Source organism: Panulirus ornatus, chromosome 26, assembly GCF_036320965.1.
Source record: "Panulirus ornatus isolate Po-2019 chromosome 26, ASM3632096v1, whole genome shotgun sequence".
Lineage (NCBI taxonomy): Eukaryota > Metazoa > Arthropoda > Malacostraca > Decapoda > Palinuridae > Panulirus > Panulirus ornatus.
Genome location: NC_092249.1, coordinates 1,159,213 through 1,176,613, shown reverse-complemented (window position 1 = coordinate 1,176,613; position 17,401 = coordinate 1,159,213). Strand labels below are relative to the sequence as shown.

The window sequence follows — 17,401 nt, the reverse complement described above, 5'->3', positions numbered from 1 at the left end:
AATACAGCACATCTTAATTTTCATTGTATTTCTAATTGGTATTTAGCCAGGAAAATTCAGTCAAGACATATGACAAGGTACTGAGATATACTTAATACATCAGACACACACACACACTACTTAGCACTTCAAGAGAAACTCCATCTTCCAGTTAAGACATATGACAAACAATAAAGCATACCACATACACATCTTAAAAATGTATTTGATGCTGATATTACTATATTGTCCCAGTAATCCTCAATCACTATTAATCCCACACAAATGAGAATTAATATCTATAAAACTATGGAAAAGTTACATGGATCTACAATACTAAAGATCAAGAACTTAGCAATTATTAACTGATTTTCTCAGTTCATGAAGAGTATCTGATGGAATCTAAGCCTACTTCATGAAGGTGTTCAACAAGTGAGATCCTTTCAGGAAGACTGTTTTCTAAAAGTTGACTCCCAGAGATGTCAGATATTTGGAAATATCTGTAATATCAAAATCATGTCATTTCAGTGATACCATCAACTAAAAGGCTGTGCTACTAAGGCATTATTTTGGCATGCCACTAAGGCCTTTAAATTTTCAAGCAACACCACCATTTAATTTGGGTGCACACCCACTGACCCCAGCATATAATCTTCTCTCAAAATGATTTCCTCGTACTGTATTTGGAGACAGTCATCCTTGAATATCATATTCAAAATCTTTCATTATAGGCCCCTACGTAAATAAAGTAGGTTGCTGTTTTTGTCGCGTGAACCACACATAACCCTGTTTATCTATAATTAGTAGCAAGGCAGGGGCCCATGTGGGGGTGTGCAATGTCTTCCCACCTGGGTAACTGAGTATTGATGATATTTCTGCATAATTGTCTGAGATAATGGTGACATCTGGCCTCCTTACATGTCTCTGTTCAGTAAAGAAAGCATCTGATCTTTCAAATGTTGGCAGAAAAATCATATATACAACTGCTGCGAGGTCCCACCTATACCACTGCCAGAATCATCCCGAGATGGCTAAATGGAAATTCTTCTGTGAATAAACAGAGATTATACACACATCAAGCAAAAACAAAAACTACTTAATTGTAGTAACACTTGTAATATCTTGAAAACAATCCTAATATAACCCTTTCACAATGTTCTATGCACAACTACAAGAAGACAATTTTAATTATTACCTGGCAGCATCTGCTGACCTACAATTTTGCTACCATGCATGCATACATTACCTTACTCTATACTTCCTTCAATACTATTCTGCCAGTACTTTACTTAACTAAAAAATCTTATCAAAGTTCAAGAAGTATAAAAAAAATATATATATTCTCAGTGATTTACTAAGGCTTCCAAGCTTTAATCAGAATTATATCCTGCACCCTGTCTTCTGGGTCATCTGATAAATGGCACACATATATCAACCCATACACTGTATATCTCTACAAATTATCAGACATACAGTCACAGCCATCACCAAGTACACACAATTATTGACCTACTACAGAGTAACTTCTAGCACATCAACATTCTGTTTCTTACAGCAGTGGAGTTCGCTACCCTTGTCATCATTAGTTTCAACATCTCAAAGTTATACAAAAACTTCAAATGACCACCATCTTTAACTCCTGTACAACAATTCAGGGTAAATTTCAAATAATTTTCAGAGTTATACAGCTTTGCACAGAAATTACAGTATAAAAAAATAATCAGCTCACAGTTAGATAACCAGAAAAAAATCAAGGTGGCCACCTATAACAGCAAATGATTATGACACAAACAATAATGCACACTGCCATGGGGGGCTATGTAATGTACATAGTCATCTCTTATCTCTAAATAGCTCTCATTAAAATAGAATGAACAGATAGGCATACTTGGTACTTTCATATTAATATTTTTTCCATTATGCTAATTTTCAGCTGAACAGTATTTTCTAACCATGCTAATGCCTCCTTAAGAATATAAATACAGTTTTCACTTTAACTGAAACTCGTACATAAAAATTAGACAAGCCTAATAAGTACAGTACTGAAAACTTCATTTCAAGAAAGTCTCAATTCATGCTTTTTTTATATACATAACTACAATTTTCTTCCAAGCAAGGCATTACCTACAATTTCAAAATGTGATGTAACAGAGCAGTCCTATTACCACAGTTAATAATAAAAAAAATAACTGGCTATAAAAGGCTGTTTAGTATGGCCAGAAATGTAACAATTTACAATAAGACAATTTCTATCTAAAATATGTCTCTTGCATTTACAGGATCATACATAACTCTTCCCCACATACTTTGCTCACTGTACAACTTCATTAAAAAAAATAGGTAAACTAATAATGATCATATATTACAATTACAACATAATGCATCATTACTGCCAGTACAAATTAAGGCGCACTTCCAGGGGTTTACTGTTATCAAACCCTTACATGCTTGGCCTTGGTTTCAACTATGTAAATCATGATATCCCACTCAGAATCCCTAAAGAAATTTCTAAATGGCTCAACATCAACATTAGAAAATAGTGGTTACTGATGGTCAAACAGTATCAAGAATTTATAAAAACTCTGAATGCTTAGAGGCGAAAAAGACTAGGAAATAAAAAGAAGTGCAGGAGCACAGATGCTGCTTCCCTGAGAGGGAAGGCTTGGGGAGACAGACTATGCTCCCATAGTAAAGAAAAGTGTGGACATACTTCTTGTTCCTAGCTTCTAAATGCTCCTTCTCATGCCTGAAATGAAAGAATACATTTTGATTATCAGTAAATAATCACAATCAGAGATCAAATATGGTGGAAATTCATAAAATAATATCTACTGGAAGAATACTTTTCAAACCAAATAATTCTTATACAATGATCACAATGATGGGACACATCTCTGGATTTAAGACGATAAACTGATGACTGAAGTTGGACTGCCCTTCCATCTTTTTTGTTCATATACTGTTTATATAGTGACTGGCATGGCACAGGCAAATTTTGCCTCAATCAAAGGCCATCTTAGGTGAAAGAAACAGATCAAAAGGAAGTTAAAAGTAATAAAGGCTCTTCAGGTGCTTGTAGACCTGACACTTAAAGTAAAGAGGATACATATAGAAAAAAAAAAAAATGAAGAATGGAATTCCAAAGTTAGCTGTTCATGAGGCCAAAATAATTATTGTAGAAAAAAGAGAGAGAGAGAGAGAGAGAGAGAGAGAGAGAGAGAGAGAGAGAGAGAGAGAGAGAGAGAGAGAGAGAGAGAGGAGCAAACAGCATATCAAAAGGTATGGTTGAAGAAAGGTTAAGACAGGAGATTCATTCAGACTAAAGGTTTTTGGTTAATAGAGTTAATTGAGAGGTGAAGAAGAGTCACCCAAGATGTGTCATAGAAGACAACAAAATAAAGAAGCAGGAGCCAAGCAAGTATATTCTCCTCAAAGCAGGAGCCAAGCAAAGATCTCCTCTAAAAATCGGTTGCCTGATACTTATGTCATGAAGGTGTGAGAAAGCATGAAAAAAGAGAAAAAAAATATACTGCTACTGCCCATAGTTCCAAAACCTACTTAACAAAATTTTCCAATAAAACACAGTTTCCATAAAATTCATAAAATTACTAACATTAGAAGCGAGGGCTTGCAGTGTTGCCACCAGGTGTTGTAAGTCCACCAAACTGGCTCTGTACTGCAGTTGAAGCAGCATTCGCCGTAACATTCTGAACATGTTCATTTCGCATCACACCCTGAGAAAACTCAGCTTGAGCCTTCGCAAAGCTGGCACCTGTACTGCGGTATACTCGGTGGACCTGCCACACAGAGATGTAGGTTATTAGAAATATAAGGAAATTATGATTTCAGTAAACTCTACGGGTGCACATTACTAATGAAGGGTTTGTAATAGCAAGCTCATATCCATATCAGAACTGTTTCACTGGGTTAAACAATGCTCAAATAAATCATTTTCCAAATAATCAATATCAAAGTGTTAAAATTCTTGTTTCAAAATAAAACTTATATTTCTATCCAAAAAGAAAATATAAAGTAATATATGCAGTAGATAAAGGCATGCAACTAGATACATTAAAGCAATTCCATAAGTACTAGAGCAAAATACATAGCACCTAAAAGCAAAACAAAATAAGCAACATACAAAAACCATTACAGTACTGTCTTTAGGGCTAAAAAGGTTAATCTTGTTCTCTCTTCTTATGACCATTAAACCCACTCTTTATTACAACTAAGTTTTGTATTTCTCCTTGTTTTCCTATCTCAAATTAGGCAATCTTTTTCCTTGTGCTTTTCCCCTTCTTAATACACCTTACAATACCAATGCACAAAAGAAACCTACAAACCAAGCAAGCAGCCAGGGGCTTCATGATCCACAGCCCAATCATGGTGAGACCGACAGGCAGCATTGCACAGAGCATCAGAAACAGCTCTTCCAGTGCTGCAAAACTTTGCTAACAACAGCAATCACAGTCAGTGAAGCAAAGCCCAGTAAATTAAATTTAGAGCTTTCATCTCTGGGAGGACGATACAGCTACTAGGTGATGCAGAGAAGGAATAGGATAGAACAATGGTGATGATGAAGCATGGGTGATGACTAAGTGAGGATAATGATTGAGTATGAGTGGTGAGTATGAGTGGTAAGTACATCTCCCTCTGAGAGACACTGATGAATGTTCCATTAATATTCATTTATAGTAAATTCAGCATTATCAGAGCATTAAGAGACAAAACTGCATGCTTTACATTAGTTTATTGGTCTACTTCACTTACTCTGAAAACAAATACTCATGAATATCATTTCTTCTAAATATGTTAATATGTTTTCATTTATCTTACACATATTCTATATGAATCTACACATGTTTAGCTAAAATTAAAAAAAATATGAGGAAGATTCAAAAATTATGGAATTTCAGAGTTGGAAAACTTTAAATTTGCATTTTTCTCAACTTTCGTAATTTGGCAACTACACACAACTGACGTAACTTGTCACTCCATACTCCAGAATTAATTTTAGCACCAAACAAGGATCTCAACAGTAGTGTCATGGTTGGAAAAGGTTTGGCACAAGTAATCAAAGACAAAATACGTTTAATGCAGATATCATTAGGATTTTAATGCTGATAAACAAAACAGCCATGTAAATAACAAATCTTTAAGATCTTCATATTGCTCTTCAGAGGATAAGCTGGGATGTCATCATAATTAAAAATAATATGAATGCAACATGGAAAAAGAAAAGCATTCAAAGTAGGAGATACAAGTGAAAAAAATTACTAAACCAAAAGTGGAAAACAAATAAAAAAAAACTGCCTCTTCCCATAGAGATATTACACAGAAGCTCGAAAGAAGTAACAACCAACACGACATCGATTATGCTAATCTGTAAAAAGAAAAGAAAAAAATTCGAGTAAATATCAAACTTATATTGCTCAAAACTGAATGACTGATCCTAAAGAACAACAGTTCTTCTCGAAGTAAAAAGGTCTATCTATTTTTTATCTATCTATCTATCTATCTATCTATACCTCTGATGCTTGTTCCCTTCAGGAACTCCCTCAAGGGAGTGGCCACATCAAAAGTTTCCATAATCGAACTCCAATGCCAGTTTTCAGTCTAAATTGCCTCAGTCTTACCAGGCCCTTTACTGGCAAAAGCCAACTCTAGTGCAGTGTTTTCAGAGGCTAAATGAGCCAGTACCCAGTGTATTGTTACATCACTTACAGAAAACAGTGACTTAGTTCAAGACGATGAACATTGCAAAGATCTCGTAAAATATTTTCTTCCTTATTCATCTTGAACGACACTGTGTTCCAGCTACACTGCAGCTATTAGCTAATGACATATTGCAAAAACTTACATATGCAATCAAAACATGTAGTCAGCATCAAACGGAACGAGTGTATAAAATTACTGGATGCAGTCATCAACAACCAAATGAATGCCAATAAAATGACACATCCTGAAAAGTTTTATCTGTGAAAACAGACAGCTAAAACTGAGATAGGAGATCCTTTGAATGTTTATTTTTCAATTATTCAAAATTAATAGGGGAAATTCCTCAGAAATTAAAAACTGCTAATATAACAATCTTAAAAAAGAGAAGGTAAGCATTCCAACCCAAAAATTATCAACTTATCAGCTTGACATCCACTTTTGGAAAACTTACGGAAACCAACATCGAGGGAGAAATGTTTTCCTGATGATACCTCACTGAGGCAGGGGGTAGCAATGCTGTTTCCTGTGGGGTGGGGTAGCACCAGAAATGGATGATGGCAAGCAAGTATGAATATGTACATGTGTATATATGTATATGTATGCATATGTGTATATGTTGATATGTATATCTATGTATATGTGCATGTATGGGCAATTATGTACATACATACATACATGTGTGTGTACAGGAGTGGATGGGTCATTCTTCGTCTGTTTCCTGGCGCTACCTCGCTGATGGGGGAAGTAATAATAATAATATAATAATTAAAGGGTCACCATTCCACTAACACTGCAGGAAGGTTTTCAATGCAATTGTTAATGTCTGACAAATATGCTTTTCTATTTTGATAAAACTAACATGCATGACAAAAATAGAGTAAAAGATATCATTCATGTAGATTTTCAGAAAGCACTGAATAGTCTCACATCCAACATTACTATCAAAAATTTCTCCACATGGCATAAATGCTGTAGCTGTAATACTGGCAGACACTGTGAACAGAGAAGTGATCTACAGTCAAGCCTCAAAATGATTATACATAGAGGACTGCCACAGAGATCAGTTTTGGGCTTATTTTTTCAGAAATATATCAGCAACCATAATCATGGACTCTCATAAAATGTGGAGTCACAGGGATACTATATTTAGAAGAAAAGCTACAACAGCTCTGGAATGTTTACTACTGTGGACTGGCAACCTAACTATTGGAATTAAGCTCACAAGCAGCATAGGAGTCTTAATATCGATAAGGGCAAAGCTTTATAGTGAAAACAAAAGACTGACAGTAGCATGAACTATGCTGAGCAACATAAGACTGGCATAACTTTACCAATCACCTACAATCAAGCAAGCAGTGAGTACTGGAGAAAAATAAAAAAGTAATGAATCTCAGTCTGAGTAACTCATCCTCTCTTTACAATTCACTGAAGCATTCCAGTCTTTAAATGCTACTTACAAAATAAATAAAACAATCGTGGAAGAAAAGAAGCAAGCTACTAATACAACACTCAGACTAGGAAACAAATTCTATAACAGTTGTCTGCACAAACTTATCTAGATTAAGTAAGACAAAGGCAAGAAGTGAACTAATTCAAGAATTCAAATCATCAAAAGTTTTGCCAATCTTGATAAGATCACAATACAATTTCTCATCTGCACAAAAAAATTCAAGCAAAATACAGTAAATCCTCTATTTCACGGACCCCGATACAATGGAATTCACAATTAAAGGAAACATAATACAGTACATTAATTAATGATAATTTGAAAATTACAAAAAATTTAATCTCAAATGCCGCACCATGCGCATTTCATATCACACTTGTTTTTGGTAGCATAGGGTAGACTTGCTTTGTTTCAGTCTCAGTCTGCTTCAAGCTATCGAGCAGTAATGTTGTATACAGTGTTTCTATTATCTTAGAATTGTAACTTTATTTATCAAATTATTTTGCAATCCTTACAATGCAAAATGGTATCAAGTGATTGGCAGAGGTGCAATGAAAGTAGGTAGTCCATCCTCACTTTATCATACAGAAGTATCCTTTCACAGGAGTGGGGTGGCATCATCTCTATCTCAGTCTGACTCCTGCCCCCAACTGCCTGGCAAGTGTTCCCAGGCTGCCAGATGCCTGCCGCCCAACTCTTGGGATACACACTAAACCCTGCACCCCTTCATGAGTTTTTGGTACCTAAATGTGACATTTTGTTACAACAAAAACAAAAACCTAAAAACAAGAAAAAAAAAAATAGAAAGAAATCAAAATTCAACAAGGTATAAGTATATATACACACAAATCACTGCTCAGCAACAATACAGGGCACTGCCACCTAAGGCTGGGCATTACCGCAACTGGGGGTTAAGCCAGTGCTCGTGGGTACTCCTCTTGACCCACGCGTGTCGTGGGGATCAACGAAACTCAGGGGCATAGGTGATGTCAGTTTCACAAAGGCAGGCAGCCACTGCCATCCAGCTTCACTGAGTACTGTCTATGGTGCTACACCTCCCTTACCAAGCTCAACCTGTCCCACATCTTCAAAGCGATATCTTGCACACAGACAGTGGTGCCCACAGACAGCTGGGGGGCAGCATAGCAGCATCACCTGCTGGGCTGCCCTGCATGCAAGCCTGGCTCTCTGCTATGGCCTGCTTCCTGTTTTGCAAAGCAGTTCTCCAACGCTGGTTTATCAGATAATGTTGCCAAGGCCCCAGAACACCATCTCGCAACTGTCTTCCTGCTTCCATCTTACAGGGGTGTTGAGATATTGAAGCATAGCCTGAGCTGCTTTGCTATTGTGCAGGCTAACTCCAACACTTGTGTTACCCCTTAACACCTGTTTGGCTGCCTTTACTGCTGCTTCAGCATGTCCACTGAACTGGGGAAAGTGGGCTGAGGAGATGTGGGCCATGATTCTCCATTTCTTTTAGAAAGCTTCCATCTCCTTGCACCCTTGGGTGCACTCTATCTCCTGAAGAAGGTGAGTAGCCCTGCAATGACAGGATTTTCCTGCACAGGTTCGAATCTTACTCAATCCTACTCACTGCTCATGTAAGAAGTGCAATGAAAGTAGGTAATCAGTCCTCACTTTATTATACAGAAGTATCCTTTCAGAGGAGAAGGGTCCTCTATTTCAGTAAGACTCTTGCCTCCAACTACCCAGCAACCATTCCAATGCTGCCGGGTGCCTGCCGCCCAGCTATCATACCACATGCTAAACCCTACATTGACAGAAGAGTTAAAAGAAAGCATGTGAACTTTCATGTGGCATAGAAATAGGTTACGTTCGATTTAACGGACTTTCAGCATTAACGGACACCCCTTCCCTCTATTATTCTGTTAAATTGAGAGTTTACTGTACTTTTCCCTTTGGAGGATTACTACTATTTGGAATGAATGACTAATAAGGACAGCTGAAAACAACACAAAGAAATATTCATAAAAACACATCTGAGAAATACTTCACTATAAGTCTAAAACAAGTATCATTTGTCTCCACAATTTTAAAGTCTACAGGCATCTCAAGTCATCTACATGCTTTCCTCCTCTTTTCATAATGTGTAGTGCGTTTCAAATCTCTTTCATTATCACAAACACCCTCAAGACGACCCATTGGTTTGTTGCTGTTTGCCTTTGATTGTATCTTGGTCCTAACTTAATTCACTTCTCTTTGCATTCTTGATTTCATCCTAAAATATATCTTATTCATCTGAGAACCAAAATCTCATCTTTATATACAATTAGTTAAACATTCACATAAATCCTGATCAGTTTATCAACAATGAGGTTGCAGTAGCCCCAATCTGAATCGCAACTGCTGCTCATCATTATTTTTCATTCCTCTGATTTCTTGAAGTCCTATCTTCAGTCCAAAAGATCTACAGTTCCGATATGCTACAACTGTAAACATTCCACAATCATCTTGGGTGGCTAATGAAAGATTACTGGCCAAATGGTGAAGAGGAATGGCCCTCTGACAGCATCCTGTGAGGTTTGCAAGTGATAAGCAACTCACTCTGGCCTAATGAAGAGGCATGGCCCTCTGATAGCATCCAGTGAGGTTTGCAAGTGAAAAGCAACTCATTGTGTTTTGTGAAAAAAATGCTCCAAAAATGCATATAAATAAATACATATATATCAGAGCTATAAATAAATTATATATAAGTGAACTGCCAGTGAAATAATATCCACAAAGAAAACAGTGCATGGGTTGCAAGAAGAGGAATAAAACCTGATAATTGATTCTTTGCACATTGCAGCATACAGGTATGCAACAGGCTGTATTTTACAATATCTGTTTCCTTTAGGTGTAGAAGGAAATACTCTTGAAACCATCTTACTGGCACTTTGTTTGATTTTCAAGAAAATAGTTTTGTATAAAAAAAATTAGCAATACAATATTTGATAAAACCGAGATTTGGAGAACAGTACTGCTTTAAACTTGCACCAAAGAGAAAACAAGACATTTCAAAATTATCATGATGTAAATCTATCTATCTCTGATGCCCATTCCCTTTGGGAACTCCCTCAAAGGGATGGCCACGGCAAATGAGTCTCTCAACTGGTGAAAACCAGAGCCACTCATTAGCCTCTAGTACTTCACCCTTAACAGGCCAATGACAGAGGGCAATTCTAGTGCAGTGTTTTCAGAGGCTCCTATCTCATGTTCTCATCAACTACCATTACCTAATGTGTCTACCTAATGTCCCCACCAATTATCATAAACTAAATTGTCTACCTAATGTTCCCACCAAATGTTCTAACTTACTGCTTGTACCAAATGCTTCCAGCTCATGTTCCTACCTACTACCTCTCCCTAAAGTTTCTGCCAAATGCTCCAGTGCTAGCTCAGTCTGCAGTTATCACTGACCCTACAAATACTCAGGCAGTAATATACCTTCTTGGTCATAGGTTGCCTTCCAACTACTACCTACTTTATCATGTAAAATGCCTTACAAATTTGCGATATTAGATGATTTATTTATAAGCATTGTCTTATAAATAAAAACGACATGATTTTGCAAGTGTTGAAAAAATTATATATAAAATTGCAAATTTTTTTTGTTTTGTTTTTTTTTTGCTTTGTCGCTGTCTCCCGCGTTTGCGAGGTAGCGCAAGGAAACAGACGAAAGAAATGGCCCAACCCACCCCCATACACATGTATATACATACGTCCACACATGCAAATATACATACCTACACAGCTTTCCATGGTTTACCCCAGACGCTTCACATGCCCCGATTCAATCCACTGACAGCACGTCAACCCCGGTATACCACATCGCTCCAATTCACTCTATTCCTTGCCCTCCTTTCACCCTCCTGCATGTTCAGGCCCCAATCACACAAAATCTTTTTCACTCCATCTTTCCACCTCCAATTTGGTCTCCCTCTTCTCCTTGTTCCCTCCACCTCCGACACATATATCCTCTTGGTCAATCTTTCCTCACTCATTCTCTCCATGTGCCCAAACCATTTCAAAACACCCTCTTCTGCTCTCTCAACCACGCTCTTTTTATTTCCACACATCTCTCTTACCCTTACGTTACTTACTCGATCAAACCACCTCACACCACACATTGTCCTCAAACATCTCATTTCCAGCACATCCATCCTCCTGCGCACAACTCTATCCATAGCCCACGCCCCGCAACCATACAACATTGTTGGAACCACTATTCCTTCAAACATACCCATTTTTGCTTTCCAAGATAATGTTCTCGACTTCCACACATTCTTCAAGGCTCCCAGAATTTTCGCCCCCTCCCCCACCCTATGATCCACTTCCGCTTCCATGGTTCCATCCGCTGCCAGATCCACTCCCAGATATCTAAAACACTTCACTTCCTCCAGTTTTTCTCCATTCAAACTCACCTCCCAATTGACTTGACCCTCAACCCTACTGTACCTAATAACCTTGCTCTTATTCACATTTACTCTTAACTTTCTTCTTTCACACACTTTACCAAACTCAGTCACCAGCTTCTGCAGTTTCTCACATGAATCAGCCACCAGCGCTGTATCATCAGCGAACAACAACTGACTCACTTCCCAAGCTCTCTCATCCCCAACAGACTTCATACTTGCCCCTCTTTCCAAAACTCTTGCATTCACCTCCCTAACAACCCCATCCATAAACAAATCAAACAACCATGGAGACATCACACACCCCTGCCGCAAACCTACATTCACTGAGAACCAATCACTTTCCTCTCTTCCTACACGTACACATGCCTTACATCCTCGATAAAACTTTTCACTGCTTCTAACAACTTGCCTCCCACACCATATATTCTTAATACCTTCCACAGAGCATCTCTATCAACTCTATCATATGCCTTCTCCAGATCCATAAATGCTACATACAAATCCATTGCAAAATAAAAGTGTAAAAACCAAGATTCTATCAGTATTACATAGCAGTATGCAGAAAGTTTGATAATTGTCTTATGGGGTTAATCAAGTACCCTTTTGGCTTTTGATTCTTATTCATATTTCTCTGGTCCCCTCTTTATTTCAGACTAGGTTCCATATATTACATCACTTACTATTATCTTTTTCTTAACAGCAGCTCCAGAGCCCTCTCATTTAAGAATTTAACCATGAAACAATGATTATCACTGTGGCGCAAAAACAGACTTACTAGTCCTCACTACTACCCACAGAACTTTGGTGTCCTCAAGAGCCATGACTGGTCTGTATTTGTAATTCTGTTGTTCTGTCGATCAATGACTGTATTCAACTGAACATTTACTCTATCATTTATAGTGGTTTAATGAATGTCCTTAAACATACCAAATATCTATTTCTGAGAATGAAACACTCATAAATGGGAAACAGAAAAAAGTTGCTAACCACTGCATACTCTGGTCAATTTTCCTCAATACATAAAACTTAAACCTCATATATAATCATATGTAAAACATTTCACCATCAACTCTGATCCTAAACAGGAAAACCCAGCTCTTCTAACAGGACACTAAAGTACTGTGAAAGATTTGACATGTAAAAAGAATAAATTATTAAACATACCATTAATAGCCTGTTAATTGTTCCCTACCTGCAGGTACTACCTTGTAATAATATTTTCTCTAGACTGACTTCTAACCATGGAAAACCATCAACTCTCTACCATGAAAGACCTTACAGGCTTTCAAGCTTTAAACAATTGGCTGATTCTTTTAACATAATCATTTAGATGTGATGTCCCCATAAAATACAAAGGCAAATCTAATAAAAGCTACACAAAAATCATTCTAAATATTAGATTCCTACATATGCATGTCCTTCATTACCTGACAATAATTCGCCTTAAAGTATAAAAATACAAACATGTCAATCATTCAACATCGTTTGACTTTTCCCACTATCACAGTAGGGTAGTACATGCAGAATCCTCCCAAAACATTTTAGTTGTTAATCACCTTCACACCAAGTGTCAGAAGCCCAAAACAATATTCAGATCATTTGCATATAATATCTCTACATCTTCAAACAGTGGAGAACAACAACATTCAAATACTAAATGAAAAATTCTACATGTTGACTTGGCTATAACATGAGTGAAGCAGGTGCTACTTGCTTGCACTATGCAAAAGAATGGGTAAAAAGGAATTACCTAACAAGTATATGATGCTGTATTAAGGAAAATAAAAAGAATACAGGAAAAGATAAGGAAGAGGTAGCAGAAATTAATATCAGAATAAGAAATAGAAATGAAACAGTGTTTCAGAGATAGTGCGAGGCTATAAATTATGTAGGAGACCATCGGTATCAATGGCAAAAGAAAAGTATCATCAATGGGAGAAAGGAAATACAATAATGTAAACTAGTAGTTATACATTTATGATGCTAAATTAAAAATCAAGAATCCAACCTACCCTAATTAGAGCGTAGCCTATTGCAGCAGCCAGTGCTGATTCAGTGATGGCTAGCAGCACCAAGAACACGCCCAAACCAATGTAGCCTTGAGTGAATGCCTCATTCACTGACACCCAGCCGCTGTCATTACAACAGTGTAATACAGTTAGCATAGGAGACAAGATACTGATGTGTTACAGCAGTGTGTGGACATTCCACTATCAGTCACTTGCACATATCTAAGGTTTCAAAGAACTGAATCTGCCCCTGAACTAACACATTGTTGCCATAAGCATTTTCACCCAAAGCAAAGCAAAATTCAAAAAATAAATTACAAATAATCATTCATAAGTAAATGTGATAAGGCTTCTGCAACAAAAAATTAAAACATTTGCAAATAGAAAAACAAAAAATTACCCCTAATCTATATGAAATACCATGAAAGTCAAGCATCATAGATTCGCCACCATCACCACAACCACTTATTGTCATAATCATAACCACCACCAAAATAAAATCATAAGTGCAAAGAATAATTTTCTCTCTTGGTAAACAATGTATTACAGCAATGTTAACGATACAATGTTATAATCTCATGATTAAGTAATGATCAGAGAGTTGAGAAAATTTTTATAACCATTCTCATCTTCCCAATAAAACATTACAGTCATAAAACACCAAGAGTAATGAAAACATTCTTATAACAACTAAAGATTATACACAAAATCTGGAACAATTCTAAAGTCACTTTAAGATACTAGTCATGAGCATGGCCAAAAAATTCTATATGCACGTCAAACATAAATTTTCCATGGTACACTTATGGACTATCACCCAAAACAAATAATGCTCACCCTTACTCATCCATTCCACAACGAGTTCTTTCTTCCCTACTTCATTTCCATTGCCTTCACTGACTGCCTGCTAAGGTAACAATAATTTTCACACAATCCTACTGCTTACAGCAAGCAGGTTACCATTTGTTCATGCATGGTCTGAACAAACCTAAAAGCAGAATTCCTTAGCAAATATTCAATACACTGCTGTTGGGCCTTTGACACATGAAGATTTGAAGATAGCTGTCAGCCAGTATCTCTCAGACAGACTCTCTTTGCAACATCCTGTTCTGAATGCAGGAATTATTCTAACTGTTACAAAGAAACAGATTTGGCTTTTACTGTCTCAATAGGAGACACCTCTGAAGAAAAGTCTCTTTTTATGGCAATGGATGTAATTCCGAAGCATTTCACAATCACTGCAAATTCACAAAATACATTAAGCGACAACAACACGACAGAGACTACAAAATACTCAGAAGGTAGTTACCAACCACCAGAACAAAAAATTCTTTTTCCTGTATTAATCAAATAAATCTTTTTCATAACTCAGTCACGAAACTAAAAATCACGGAAGTGATGGTGAATCTATTTTCCCGGTGGCAAGATCATATATGTGATCCAAAAAGACTCGCAAATTTCACGAATTTTTTCTAAACAACAGAAAATGGGTTAATTACAGACTAGGATGATACAGTGGCCGTAATAAGTCCTTTAACCAAACAAAGCCTCATCACCAACACCACTTTCAAAGTATTACAAGCAAATTTACTTCATAACCATACTTGGCAGAGTTCATCAAAAGATGTAACTTTATCAAACTATGTATCTTATATACCTTTATATGCAACAGAAAGATCACTAGTGTTTATATAATAAAATTATCCAGTCAAGGTGTATCTAATCAATACAGGAAATGAAAGTAAAACTTCAACTGCCTATAATAATGTGTTGCATTAGTACCTTGGTGAGGGCTAAAAAGTCTGACAATGCCAGGGCCACCCACCCTGCAGCCACCACCAGTATCGCAGCACCACAAAGCTTCGCCTTCAATCCCGATGAATTCACGTATGATATCCCAAGAATGAAGCCACTGTCGGAAATCCTTGTAACTAAGTAATTTTCCATGACCAACAATAAACCTTTTGGCTACAATGTAACAATCATATTACTGACCTACAAAATAAGTTGTCTTGTATACATAAATTATAATTTTTTTTTTTGTATGAATGTAATCAATGGAATATGAAAATATAATACACTTTAAAGATAACACTGTAAATGACTCCTTTAAGGAAGATTAAACTGACTGCAAGTCAAGCTGCATACTCAATAAGATGGTATTCTAATTACAGGACAATATCCGATTACTAAGAAGTGTAAAAAATCTTCCTGATCCAGTCTTGTGTGACAGTGATAATCTCTAATCCATTCATGGTAACATAAAGTAAATCTGTAATGCTTCATTACTAAACTATACTTCAAAGAGAAAGAGCAGCTTCTTTAAAATGTATGATACACTTGAATGCAAGTAATAAATAACACCAACAAAACATATATGAATTCATATTCTTTATTTAAAAAGAGGATCAACTGAAATTCATATAATCAAATGAAACATGGCTGTGACGCTGGAAGAAACCAAAATAATATAGAAGACTGACACAGACATTGCAATAACGAGTAGCAGTTATCACAAGAATGGTATGTATTGAATGGTGACAACAAAAGAAATGCGAAAAATTATGCAGGATGGCATGCTACAGTAAAGAAATATGAAAATGTAACAGAAATTTTCTAAATGTGTGTGTTTACACAATATTGTTGTGCAAAACAAACAGAAATCACTGTGTATCAAAAGAGAGCATGAAGGTATACATGCCAAATGAATATGAAAGTAATAAGCGAACCTAAATGAGAAAGAGAAAGAACGTGAGGGTATGTGTGTAAGAAATGTGTGAATATAACCTAATAAACAGATATGCAAAATGACTTATGTCTGGAGGAAGAGCTACAGAAAAAATCATACCTTAATCACAGTAAAACTGAAGACTGGTCAAGGATATGTGAACTACTATATAATCTGAAGTTTACACACTAAAAGCTCAACCTAAATTGTTAGTAAACATTAAATATTTGTCACCTGTATAATATATCAATCTATCAACTTTTCTAATCAAATGCTCCACCTGTGTTCTTTAAATTCATCCATAATTACATGAAGCACAGCTAACTCATGTATCCTCAACTTAATGTCCGGTGTTTTCAAGTGAAACAAGTCATTTATACCACTATAATACTTTTAATTATTAACCCTGTACAACTTCACTGCAAAGGGCTACTAATCACTCCATAACAATCACTCCAACAGTCTATCAAACCCTTGTATTCTATCTCTTCTCCTATTGCTTTCAATATCAAAACAAACTTTAACTTATGCAACTTCCTAGTCATTTCTAACATATCCTTTATAACTACATACATATATCTTGCACCTGAATCTATTTTCACCATCTGCATCTATTTCTATAATTCCAACTTATTCAACACTTTATCAACTACACTAACGTAATCTTTTCTTACTTACATGAAACTACGAAAATTAATGCTTTACATCTGTACACAACAGTAGCAAAGAGCAAGCTATCATAAGACTTCTTCACACTCTAAACTTCAAAGCTTCCTATTCAACCACTGTATACTCAATCTGCCAGTTTCAGCTTTCCCACTACCATGTTTACTAATTATTAACTAACTTTCACATGCCTAATATCAACAAACAACCTATTTCTGTTCCATCTAAAATATTGCCACAAGAATGTCCCATGTTAAAAACCAAGAACCTCCCTCATACACAATCATTTTCAACATCCTCTGAACATAATTGTCAACAGAGTTTGCACTCTACTCAACCATTCCCCAATTCTGCTCATAATAGTGAAACATAAATGCAAACCTGCAGGAGTTTCCACTCCTTTCCACTTGTGTACTCCACAGCCTATTCTAATCTC

General features: G+C 36.5%; 1 protein-coding gene across 3 annotated transcripts in view; it reads right to left on the bottom strand.

Annotated features, from left to right (window-relative positions):
* The window catches only part of Scamp (secretory carrier membrane protein), a 57,091-nt gene that overhangs the window by 4,241 nt on the left and 35,449 nt on the right, over positions 1 to 17,401 (bottom strand). Inside the window, exons 8-10 of one of the 3 annotated variants that reach the window (XM_071677837.1) lie at positions 15,354 to 15,483; positions 3,593 to 3,776; positions 1 to 2,725 (exon numbers count right to left, since the gene is read on the bottom strand). The exon at positions 1 to 2,725 is cut by the window's left edge and continues 4,241 nt beyond it. In XM_071677837.1, the coding sequence (XP_071533938.1) occupies positions 3,594 to 3,776; positions 15,354 to 15,483 (313 nt within the window). In that variant the 3' untranslated portion in view covers positions 1 to 2,725; position 3,593. Of the gene's footprint in view, positions 2,726 to 3,592; positions 3,777 to 13,574; positions 13,696 to 15,353; positions 15,484 to 17,401 lie in introns of all 3 variants that reach the window. The other 2 variants (XM_071677838.1, XM_071677836.1) reach the window with 2 other exon arrangements.